Consider the following 12,390-nt stretch of genomic DNA (forward strand, 5'->3'; position numbering starts at 1 on the left):
GTGGAGTCACAGTGAGATGGAAAAGGGTCAAGGAACCCGGGTTACTTCTAGATCCCACAGCTAGTGGCTAAGCAACTTGGTCAGCCAATCCATCTTTGTTAATTATCACCTTTTCGTAATCTGCAAATTGCGTGGATTCGTGGGAATTATCTCTAAACCCCTTTCCATTTCCAACATTCTTTGCATTACACTGGGAAATAGTGAGAAAAACTCTGTCATTTAGGACACGTGACTAATGTGGCAACACATTGGGCACTCTCATAAGAGGCCTGAACCAGTTTTGAGTAGATTAGAGAGAAGTGAGGTGAGGGTGATTAGTAAGGTTAGTAGTGACAGTCCAGCCAACTCCTCCAGGACCATCAGGAATTCACCAGGCGTAAGTGGGTGGGGCAGAGGAGCGGGCGTTGACGACAGAAGGCTACTTCCGGCTATGGCGCGTATGACGTCAGGGCCGAGTCGGACCGGCCTAGCCACGGAGAAGCCGAAGAGGGAGGGCTCGCGAGAGTTCAGGAAGGCCGCCCCGAGATTCCGGCGCGGCCGCGGGTTCCACCTACCGGGGGCGGGGCGAGGGCGGAGCGGGCAAAAGGGAGCGGACGGGGCCCGGGCCGGCTGCGGTCCGTGTGGAGGCTGAGCCGGCCGCGGGCGCGACCGGAGGCAGGTGAGTACGCGGATGCGGCGCGCGGCGGCCGCGCTTGGGGGCCGCCCTCGCAGCGCCGGCCCCAACTCTGCGAGTAGGGGCAGGAGGAGATCTTATGTGTCTTTGGGTGTCCAGGGACGACTCGGCTAATGTCGGGGCTGGCAGTGTCTCCAGTGAAGCCCCAGCGACGGCCTTGGCCCGCCCTCTTGCTCCCCGAGGTGATACTAGCCCCGTGTGTCCGGAGGGTAGCCCTGAGCCCGAGGAGGAATCTTTGTGCTTCTCTGCTCTTCCACTCCTCGGCCCCCGAGCTCCCCGATCCCGGTCCCTGCCTGGGCTTCATAAACAATAACAAATGTCGCGGAACCTTTCCTGGTACCCCGGGCTCGCCCGTCCCATGCCCTCCAGCCCGTGTCACCGAGAAGAGGTATTCTAGGCATGGCTCAAATTGTGGGGGCTGCTTGTGTACCATTCCTAAAAACTGATGCGTCAGATTGCTAAACATTTCTCGGATCGACACAGTAAAGCCGCCCAGCTCCCAGAAGCACGGAGTGTTCAACACCGGTCCCAAAATCTGTCCCTACCCCTGGCACCGTAGACCCTTCTTTTAAACATCATTTGCTCCCACTCCCTTTTTTCCTCTTTACTGTCGGGGACAAATGAGTGGTTGCTTGGTATGGGAATAGGATAGGTTGTACCCGATTGAGTAGGAGACGTTTCGTCTTTAAAAAGTTATCAGGTTGACAGCAAAAGAACAAACTTTATTTTCAAAACCGGTGGCCTCCCGTTTACTGATGCGGCTTTTGCTTTGTGGCATCACTTTTCGGGTTGCAAGTTTGGAGGAAAGATATAAAAAGAAATGGGGGGAGGAGGGGCGGGAAGAGCTGGGTGCTGGAAGTGGTGGCTTGTCCAAAAACTGCGATGCCGTTCTCACTTGGTAAAATGCAGAACCAATGCTCTTGTCTGTTTCACATAACTTGTGATAAGTTCTGATAGAAGTCAACTGCTCGGAAAAGGCCTGAGTATTAGCTTTCTTACTGCTAAAGTCTGAGGAAACAACTCTTAAGTGTTTTAATTTATGCCTCCTGGTTGTAAGGTGGGAGGGAGACCTTGTCTTTTAGGGGGTGGGGATGGGATGGGGGCTTCAACTAAATTAAATTAAAGTCAGGTCTCCCTACTTTAAGGCAGGATCTATTATTAAGTCCAGTTTTTTCTTAGGGTAGATTTTTTTTGTCTCAGTCACGTGTATATAACATACTGGGAACCTCTTTGTATTTGATTGACCTTTCTTTGTATGCCTCAGGATATATAAAACAATTAAGTTTACTATACCCGGTAGCTGAGAGGTATTATATGTGAATTAGCCACTATTATGACTATTTGAGGAAGAGAAAATAGTCCAAAATATGATGTTAAATTGTGATTACATTTGTTCATTGCATAGGTTCATCAAAGCACTTTTATGTGAAAAATCTTGATCTCAAAAGTAAAAAAAAGAAAATTTGGTTTGATCTGGCTTAGCTTTGTGTTTTTCTCCTGGTTAAGATGACTGGTAACGTTTCCCATTTGGCTGGGATGTGTTTAGGATGAGAAATAAATTGGATGTAGTTTTTGTACTCCTTTGAAAGGACCTGCTATTGAGGAATGAAAAAAAAAAATTAAACTTAGAAAAGCCACCTTAAATGGGTGCAATTCTTTTTTAGCCTTCTGTTTTTTTTAGTTTATTTTAAAATGAGTCAAAGAATAGAGACTAGGAATATTTGTGCAAATGAATAGGTATCCTCAGAAGTTTTTATGCTGAAAAATTTATTTCAAAAGGTAGGATACTATAAAAACAAAGGAGAATTTGTAGAAAATGGCAACAAAGCAATGCACTCAAATCAGCCATTTGTTTTCAGAAAAGTTCTCTCAAAGTAAGGGCAACGTCATTGTGTAAGCGAAGTTGGATAATACTATAGAAAATGCTTTCCAGTGATCCGGGATAAGTTGGAGGCTTGTTTTGTGTGTGTGTGTGTGTGTGTGTGTGTGTGTGTGTGGCATTTTTTTTTTAGGAGGAAAAAGAGAGCACATATCAAAGCCAGAGAGATTTGCATCTCAATGTAATGTTAAAATTATTTTATTTTACATAAATAGTGTAGGGTGAATCAAGCAAGCATATTGTCTTCTAGCATCCCCAGGATTACATTAAAATCAGCAGATGGGCAAGTTATGATTAGGTTAGACTTGACATATGCAGAAATTATGCTACTGTATTTTTATATTAAAAGTACCGTGGGCTTTTTTGAATGAAATAATGCAAGTAAGCTTTTAAGGCATAAGAAATTTTTAAAAAAATACATTAGTTTACAAAGATATTCTTAGTCAGCAATTTAAGTGTATTAAATGAGTCCTTCTTTCTTCCCTCTCCCTGCAAAATTTTATTTAAGTCTCAACAGAATATTTAGCAAGGTAAGACCAGTACATAAGTGCATTGGGTTACATAAAGCTCCTGTCTCCAGGTAAAAGTTTGGTAATTGACAGGGTTTGATTGTTAAGAACGTTTAGAGAGAGGGAGAAGAAAGACAGCAATGAACAATATTTGCTGTCTGGTGCACTCAGATGAGCTGTAGTCTCTATCTTCAAAGAGATGTAAGGAATCTACATTGGGAGGGAAATTTACCCAAATAACTGATACATAATGCATTTTGTGGAGAAGCCTAGGAGGGAGGGATTAAATTCTACTAGATCAGATAAGGAAGGTTTTGAGGAGGGAACAGCATTTGTGTAAATGATTTGGATGATTTAGTCATGATAATCATAATAAGTAAACACATTATATAATGCTGATTGCTGCTAAACCCTTATATGTACTAATTTACCTGGGTTTAATCCCTGTAACAACCATATGGAGTAGGTATTTTTTATTATTTCCATTTTGCAGACAGAGTAACTGAGTTAACTAGCTAGTTAACCAGCTAACTAGAAAATCATAGAACAAGGGTTCCAAGTCAAGAATTCTGGTTTATACCTGTCCCTGTGCTTACTCACTATCCTTATTTTCTCTTCCATTCTTGATGGTCTTTCTCAGGTCTGTTTCAAAAAATTGATTTTGGCAAATGCATTTCACTGACACATAAATTTAGGACTCAATTTTCTAGAAAGACCTAGAAAGCTTCAAAATAAAGAAAACCCAGGTAAATAAGTTATTTTTGGAAAGTTAGGTAATCCATTTCAAGAAGTTACTCAAGTGTATGCAAATTAAATATAACCACTGAGTGGGACTTTTGATAAATTTGACTTATTACCTAGTAGCATACCCATAAGGATTTAGGAATGGGAAATTGTAACTATATTAACTCCTTTCCCTAATGGAATGTTTGAATCATTGTATATTGTGGCTTGTAATTTTAAAAAATCACTTGGCACTGGGTCATTTTGGATTGAATTGGGAAGTTGGAATTTAGTTAATGATTGATTGTCTCAGCCCCTTGAGTTTTTATTTCCACCAACAGCTCAATGTATTATTCCTGAATCAGGTTTTTTGTTTGTTTGTTTTGTTTTGTTTTGTTTTTAAGATTTTACTTTTAGGTGATCTTTATACAAAATGCAGGGCTCCAACTCAACCCCAAGATAAGAATTACACGCTTTACCGACTGAGCAAGCCAGGTGCCCCATGAAGCACGGTTTTGAATAGAGTGTTGTACATGTATAAAATGAGAGATGTTCGGGGCACCTGGGTGGCTCAGTTGGTTGAGCGTCCGACTTTGGCTCAGGCCATGATCCCATAGCTTGTGGGTTCGAGCCCCACGTCAGGCTCTGTGCTGACAGCTCAGAGCCTGGAACCTGCTTCAGACTCTGTGTCTCCCTCTCTCTCTGCCCCTAACCCACTCGCATTCTGTCTCTGTCTCTCTCAAAAATAAATAAACATTAAAAGAAATTGAAAAAATAAAATAAAATGAGAGATGTTCAATCACTGATACTTTATGTTAGGGCAACTTTGAAAGCTCTTTGGGATTGTAAAATAAAAGGTGCCATACAAATGCATTGTGCCTAGTATAGGCCTACTCAAGAAATGCTTCTTTGTTGAATGAATAGTCCAAATGATTTTATTAATGAAGTTGCAAGAATAGTTCACATTTGTTATTGGTTATCTAAGTATTGGGATCACAGTAAACTCAACTGGGTTTAAAGGTTAGGATAAAAAGTATATCTTGGCAGTGGTAGGGGTACTGTCTACCGAAATGCAGACACTTCAGCTCCTTTGTCTGTGTCCTGATTGACCAAATTCCTAATAGAGTTCCAGAGGCACATTTTCTGTGATTGAGTATAGTAAGTGTTCTCTCCTTGTTTGATTTGGGTAGATTGTAGAAAACCTCCACAGTAGGATAATTCATGGTTTGGTGAGCTTAAAACCTAACAGAAGTAGCAGAACTAAAGCCAAGATTTAAAGCTCATATACTTTTATTATTACAATTAGACAAAACATATATATACACACACATATATACGTACATATATACATATATATACATAGCTTAAATTAATAGTGATGAAATATTATTTCCATTTATCACTGCCTGATTGACAACATTTTTAGGATCTTCAGCCCATAATTTCATGCAGATACTTATAAGACAACTATGCTTTGTTGCCCCCCCCCCAAAAAAAAAAAACAAAGTTAAAAGTTTCGCTAAGTACAGATTTGGTTTTGAAAGGTTATTTTTAGTAAAAAGGACTGTGAGTTGGTCCCTCAAAGGGAAACCAGATATACTCTCACCTCCTTGCTGGTAGAATTTTTTGGCCGTCTTTTCCCTAATAGACTAGTTTTGTCTACATTGAAAATTTACTGAGACAGGCAGCCTCCCTCTTAGATGATCTGCACAGGCCTTAGGGAAGAGGTTAGCAGTGACAGGTCATATAGTGAGCTGACCATTCACACTGACAGGCCTCGAACTTTAGCAGTTTTATGATAGTACTTGTACTATGCTTAGCTTTTAAATTGTTAAACTCCTTGCCTTCTCCTGAATTAACACTAGACCAGTTGACAACCCAAAGTGATGTTAATTCTCTGGCCACCCCATGCAGGGTTTCTTGTTTTCCTTGTCTTCTGCTGATTCTTATTGATTCCATGGGTATAGACTTTTCACATATTACAGCCAATAAGTCTGATCCCATTACACAGGCAGCATCCACTGTTTTCTTACTTTTTACAATGATTTGCTGTCTCTAAATTTGATTCCTAATTTTGAAACATTTTCACTGTTTTTGCAATTACTGAGTATGATGGAGTTAAAAATACTTAACACCTAAAATCCATCACAAATACAACTTCCCCAGACTAAAGAGCAAATAATGGAAGCCTAAATGACTGTGCACGGTTGTTAATACCATCTAATTTTGGCCAGTAGAGTTGGTGTACGTTTGCTATGGAACCTAAGTTTCATTCTGTCTAGGAAAAGTTAAAAAAATTGAAAGTTTGGAAGCAGGCTTCTGTACACATCAGTAAGCACTTTTTTATTTTTATTTATTTTTTTTAGCGGCGGGGTGGGGTCTGTCCTGCTCTCCCTCCATACAGTCACTGCTATTCTACTTTTATGACTTCGAGATTTTGGCTACAGTTCTCTAGACTCTTCAGCAATCCTGGAGACACAGTATGTAATTTGTAATTTAATATGAAAAATGCTTTGTGTAATGTATGTTTCTCAAACTTTGTCTCCCAGCAAGAATTTATAGACTGAGCTCTCTGTATATCATCTTCCCTTCTGACGTATTCTTGGCTCTTTTCTCTTCCTGAATGTCACCAATCAGTATACGGGTCTAATAATAATTTTATCAACAATTAGTCACTTATCACTTACTATGTACAAGACATAATGCTAAGTATTTTATGTAAATATTATCTCATTTAATCCCTGCAGCAACCCTATGAGTTATTATTTCTGCTTACACGTGAGGAAACTGGAGTCTATGGAGGTGAAGTGACCAGATTCATGTGGGTAGATAGTAAGTGATGGAGTTAGAAATTGATCCCTAAGTTCCAGTTTACTTTTCTCCTGTTTGCTTTATTTTATCTAATAAACTTCTCCCCTGCCGTTTAATTTACTTCCTTCTTCTAGTCCCACCTGAGTTTTCTTTCTTCCCTTCACTTCCTCCCTTTTTAAGTAGTTATTTACAGTTTTGCATGTCACACAAATTCTTTTGGGAAGAGTATACAGAAATACATCAGCTGTATTCAGATTTCCTGTAGAAGGGGACTTGCTCTTGGAGGGAGCTTATTGTAAGAATAATGCTTGTTGCACATTATATTTGTATTGTGCTTTAGAGTTTCTTAAAGCATCCCCCCCCCCCCACTTTTTCTTAATCCTCCTGGCAAACTTTAACTCAGGTCTTTAGATTAAAAGGTGCTGAAAAAAAAAAAAAAAAAGGTGCTGCAGGCAGTTTCCTAAGGACCGTGCACAATTGGTTGAGATGCAGTTCTTGTCCTCAGCAATTTTTTTTTATTAAAAAAAATTTTTTTTAATGTTTATTTATTTTTGAGACAGAGAGAGACAGAGCATGAACGGGGGAGGGCCAGAGAGAGGGAGACACAGAATCTGAAACAGGCTGCAGGCTCTGAGCTGTCAGCACAGAGCCTGATGCGGGGCTTGAACTCACGGACTGCGAGATCATGACCCGAGCCGAAGTTGGCTGCTCAACCGACTGAGCCACCCAGGCGCCCCTGTCCTCAGCAATTTTAATGCTGAAATAGATGACATAATCAAATGTTCTGACTTCATTCAAGCAAATTAAGAGCAAATAACTATCATTACAGCACGGCATTTTCTTAAAGGGTATTAAGGTTTTGAGATTTGAGCTTCCTTTTTGGTCAAAACTGAGAAGTTGGAATTTTAGTTCTGCATTTTAAATCATGAAATGTTAAACGTCCTCCATTCTTGTGATTCAGGTGAAGGATGGTCAAATTTCTGCCTACCTCATGCTGCATACAGTGGTTGCATAATCTTCGTGAAGGAATGGGGTAGAGGGAGTACAGACAAAATTTCAATGGAGATCCTAACCAGGGCTTGAGGAGGTGTCTTATAGTGTCACTATTGTAGGAAATTGTATGTAAACTTTAAAGAATGGATAAGCTACATATACTCAACTTCTTTGGAAGATCAGAGAACTTATTCAATGATCCATCTTTGAAATTTTATCTTGTGCCAGTATCTCATTTTATTAAATTTGATTTGGACTAAAGTGTGGATTTTTTTCCTTAGTGAAGCATCTGCCCATTGAGTTGGCCCCAGTGTGGACACACCGCATCATGTTTGCCCTTCATAGTTTTTTTTTTTTTTTTTTTTTGTATTTGTCAGCAGAGGCTGGTGGCCTGGTTTATAGTACTAGGGAATTGCCTTTTGTTGTGTTTTTACAAGAGATACATTTCATTTGGACACATCTTTCAAATCTGGTTGAGGATATTTTCCATATGTCCACTATTATCTAGCCAAACAGAATAGACTTTTTCTATTTTTGTGGCTAGAGTGGAAAAATGTCAGTCCTGCATTGCATATATTTGACCCACTGATGTTCTTAATATTGGCAAATCCTAAAGGAATCGCAGACTCATAATGTTTTAGTGAGGTTAATCATCATAATTCAACATTTATCAGCTATTTGCAGGGCCCTGTGTTAGGTACCATGGCGAAATAGAGACGAGTAAAATGTGTTGCACTTCCACTTAGAAAGGTTCAATCCAGTAAGAGACATAATGTGTGGGTACAAATAACTGTAATTCAAACAGAAAGTGATAAGTGAGTGACAGGGCACTGTGGGAGCAGAGGAAGGAGGGATGGCTTCTGGCTGCAGAGATTAGGAAGTCTTCCTGTGTAAAGTGAAATACGAATTGGCTATTTAAGAGTGAAGGACAGGCCAGGTAGAGGGATTAGCATGAGTTGGATATATCTCTATAACAGCTGATAAATTGTATGTTAATTATTTACTTCTCTCTCTGCCTTGTTGGATTTGAGCCCATGGAGCTTAGAGAACAGGTGTTTTTCAGCTTTTTATTCTCTGCATCATCAACTGCTCAACCTGGTACATTTAATTAAAGCCACACTTTAGTAACATTATAGTGGCAATAGTGTATTTGGAATGGATTCAAGGGAAGAGGGACCAGAAATGAGGGACCAATGATGAGATTAACCTATTTTTATTAATTTAATGTTTTTTGATTTGAGTGTAGTTGACGCACAGTGAGTGTCACATTAGTTTCAGGTGTACGACAGTGATTCAAGTTCCCTATGTGTTATGCTTGCCGCAAGTGTAGCTACCATCTGTCACCATACGACGCTATTACGGTGTCTCTATTCCCCATGCTGTGTGTTTCATCCTCATGACTTATTCATTCCATAACTGGAAGCCTGTACCTTCTACTCCTCTTTACCCGTTTTGCCCAACTCCCTCCCCCTCTCTGGCAACCATCAGTTTCTTCTCTGTATTTATTTTTTTTTTTTTAATTTTTTTTTCAACGTTTATTTATTTTTGGGACAGAGAGAGACAGAGCATGAACGGGGGAGGGGCAGAGAGAGAGGGAGACACAGAATCGGAAGCAGGCTCCAGGCTCTGAGCCATCAGCCCAGAGCCCGACGCGGGGCTCGAACTCACGGACCGCGAGATCGTGACCTGGCTGAAGTCGGACGCTTAACCGACTGCGCCACCCAGGCGCCCCTCTTCTCTGTATTTATAAGCCCGATTCTGCTTTTTGTTTATTCATTTGTTTTGTTTTTTAGATTCCACATGTGAATGAAATTTTATAGTATTTCTCTTCCTAAATCTGACCTATTTCACTTAGCATAATGCCCTCTAGGTACATCCATGTCACAAATGGCCTGATCTCATCCTTTTTTATGGCTGAGTAATATTCCATTGTATAAATATATGACATCTTCATTATCCATTCATCTGTTGATGGATACTTAGGTTGCTTCCATTTCTTCGCTATCATAAATAGTACTGAAATGAATGTAGGCATGCATATGTATTTTTTTAATTTGTGTTTTTGTTTTGAAGAGACTAATCTAGGAGATAGATGGTAAAGTCCTTTTTTTTAAAGTTTATTTATTTATTTTGAGAGAGACAGCATGAGCAGGGGAGGGGCAGAGAGAGAGGGAGAGAGAGAATTCCAAGCAGACTCTGAGCTGTCAGCACAGAGCCTGACACAGGGCTCAATCCCATGAACTGTGAGATCCTGACCTGAGCTTAAATCAAGAGTTGGACACTTAACCGACTGAGCCACCCAGGTGCCCCAGAGATAGATAATGAAGTTCTAAACGAGGTGGGTTTGGAAAAGGGAGAATTGGATGGATGGGTGTTGCCCCTCCAACTTGAGACCTAGGGAGTTCTTTTGCTGTGAATTACCTGTGGGGGTACATGTCATGTCATGTACCAGGAGATACAGTAATAGAAAGACATGGTGCTCCCTCAGACAGCAGGCAGGGAGCTAGAGAGCCACACTCCCAGGTATAGAAATAATTGCAATAGCACATAGCTGCTGTGATGAGGGAGCAGTAGGAGGAGCATCTAAGGGAAAGGAGCACCTATTTGGGAGAATCAAAGCAACCTTCCAGGGAGGTGGTAATGTGTGAGCTTAAACTCGAAGGCTGAGTAGGAGTTTTTCAGGCCAGCAAGCAGCAGGAGGACATGATAGCATAGAGATCTAAGAGACTGTTTAGAGAGCCACAAAAACCTGGGTTATTTTAGTGTTGGGACGTGAAGATGGATAGGATAAATGGACTTGTCTTAATAAAATAGCTTTTTATTTGCCATGTTTTTTTTTTTTTTAATATTTATTTTGCCCAGCCCCTGCACACTGAGCTTTTGTAAGGAAGTATTTCTGTTGCCTCTTAAGCCTAGTGGAAGGCATCTGTCTGCTCTGCTTCCCATTCCTAGCCTGCAGGTATACTGGCGGTGCTAAATTGGTGATAAATTGTCTCTCTCCTTCCATTTTGTGAAATTAAACAGAAACAATTGCTAACAATAGCCAGAGAGATAAAGGGAGGAAGCCGTGCACTGAAGACCTTTTCTCTGATGAATGCCTAGAGCCACTGGGGGTGTCATATAAAGAAAACTGCAGCATCAAAGGGTAGCTTCAAGAGTACTGGACTCAAGGGAGCAGATTGTGGTAGGAACCTAATTATTTACCTTTCCCATAAAGTTTTATGGAACCCGTGAAATTTTCCCAGAACTGTGATACCTAGTGCTAAAGTCCTTTTGTTCTGGTTTTAGACTTGATTTTTTTTTTTTTTTCCATCTTGTCTACTCTGACCCTTACTATATTTTAGTAACTTAGCATGACTCTAAACTTCAACTGGTATGAAACATGGAGTCTAGTGTGCCCCTCTCCCACCTTTTCTGGTCATTCAGAAACCTGCCCCTGCAAATCACGATTCCGAACTATGCAAACATAGTCTGTATCAGACAGCGGGAGTTAGGAAGCACTCCAGGTTTCTTTTTTACATGTTTATTTCCTACAGCCATTTGTTCTTTCTGTCCTGTGGATTGGTCACTAAAACAGAATATAGAAGTTGTTTTAGAAGGACAACCAAAAAGTTCATTAGAATTATGTCCATTGTGGGCCACTTGGGTGGCTCAGTTGGTTAAGCGTCTAACTTTGGCTCAGGTCATGATCTCACGGTTCATGAGTTCGAGCCCCGCATTGGCCTCTCTGCTGTCAGCACTGAGCCCACTTTGGATTCTCTGTCCCTCCCTCTCTCTGCCCCTCCCCTGCTTGTGTGCGCGCTCTCTCTCTCTCTCTCTCTCTCTCTCTCTCTCACACACACACACACACACACACACACACACTAAATAAATAAACTTAAAAAAAAAAAAGAATTATATCCATTGTATTTCTAGGTCGGGGCTTAGCAGCTGTGTTAGCGTTAGTGCCATTGGTGGTAATAAAAGTTTATGGGCACTACCAAGAGGAAATTAAGGACAAGAACAGGAAAAGAAAAAGAAGGGTTACAGAGTGTTGAGGGAGGCATAGGATAGGGGGTGGAGAAAAGGTGCCTATGGTTAAAGGGTCAAATACCTGTAACAGCAGTTACTAAGGTGCCACTTAGTGGGACAGGTGCCATATTGTAAGATTAAGTTGAACTGCAAGTAGTCATGTTTGCAAATACACCGGGTGTATTGTTATGACAAAAATGACAGTTTGTTTTCATCAAATATTTCTGGATTTTCAAAATGTGTGTATATACCTGTGCCTCTGTTTTTAGAATTGAATGGAAAGGGTAACAGAAACCAGCAGATTTAAAAAATTTTTTTTTTCAACGTTTTTATTTATTTTTGGGACAGAGAGAGACAGAGCATGAACGGGGGAGGGGCAGAGAGAGGGAGACACAGAATCGGAAACAGGCTCCAGGTTCCGAGCCATCAGCCCAGAGCCTGACGCGGGGCTCGAACTCACGGACCGCGAGATCGTGACCTGGCTGAAGTCGGACGCTTAACCGACTGCGCCACCCAGGCGCCCCATAGCAGATTTTAAATATTAGTGAATGTTACAGGTACTTTTCTGAAATGTAGTATAGCTTTTAAGATTTAAATCCACAGATTACGGCTAGCCCTAGTCAGGCAGAGGTGGCAGGAAGGGAAGAGTAAGCAAGAATGTGGTTGGGTAAAACTGCATTTTCATACTACTCATATAACAGGTCCCACAGAAGGAAAAATAGGGTAAGAACCTATTTTCTAGAGCCTGTAGTCTCCTCTACAGGTAAACCAAGTATGCTTTGCTGTCAGAA

The 12,390-nt window shown here is 40.9% G+C and overlaps 1 protein-coding gene across 2 annotated transcripts in view; it reads left to right on the plus strand.

The window, feature by feature from the left end:
* Positions 1-582: 582 nt before the first annotated feature.
* Positions 583-12,390, plus strand: part of STK38L (serine/threonine kinase 38 like) — an 83,561-nt gene continuing 71,753 nt past the window's right edge. Inside the window, exon 1 of one of the 2 annotated variants that reach the window (XM_030322033.1) lies at positions 583-658. Coding sequence is in view for 1 of the 2 variants with exons in the window: in XM_030322032.1 (XP_030177892.1) it covers position 6,264 (1 nt within the window). In the remaining variant the exon portion in view is untranslated. Of the gene's footprint in view, positions 659-6,152; positions 6,265-12,390 lie in introns of those variants that run through there. The other variant, XM_030322032.1, reaches the window with a different exon arrangement.

Source organism: Lynx canadensis, chromosome B4 (assembly GCF_007474595.2).
Source record: "Lynx canadensis isolate LIC74 chromosome B4, mLynCan4.pri.v2, whole genome shotgun sequence".
Taxonomy (NCBI): domain Eukaryota; kingdom Metazoa; phylum Chordata; class Mammalia; order Carnivora; family Felidae; genus Lynx; species Lynx canadensis.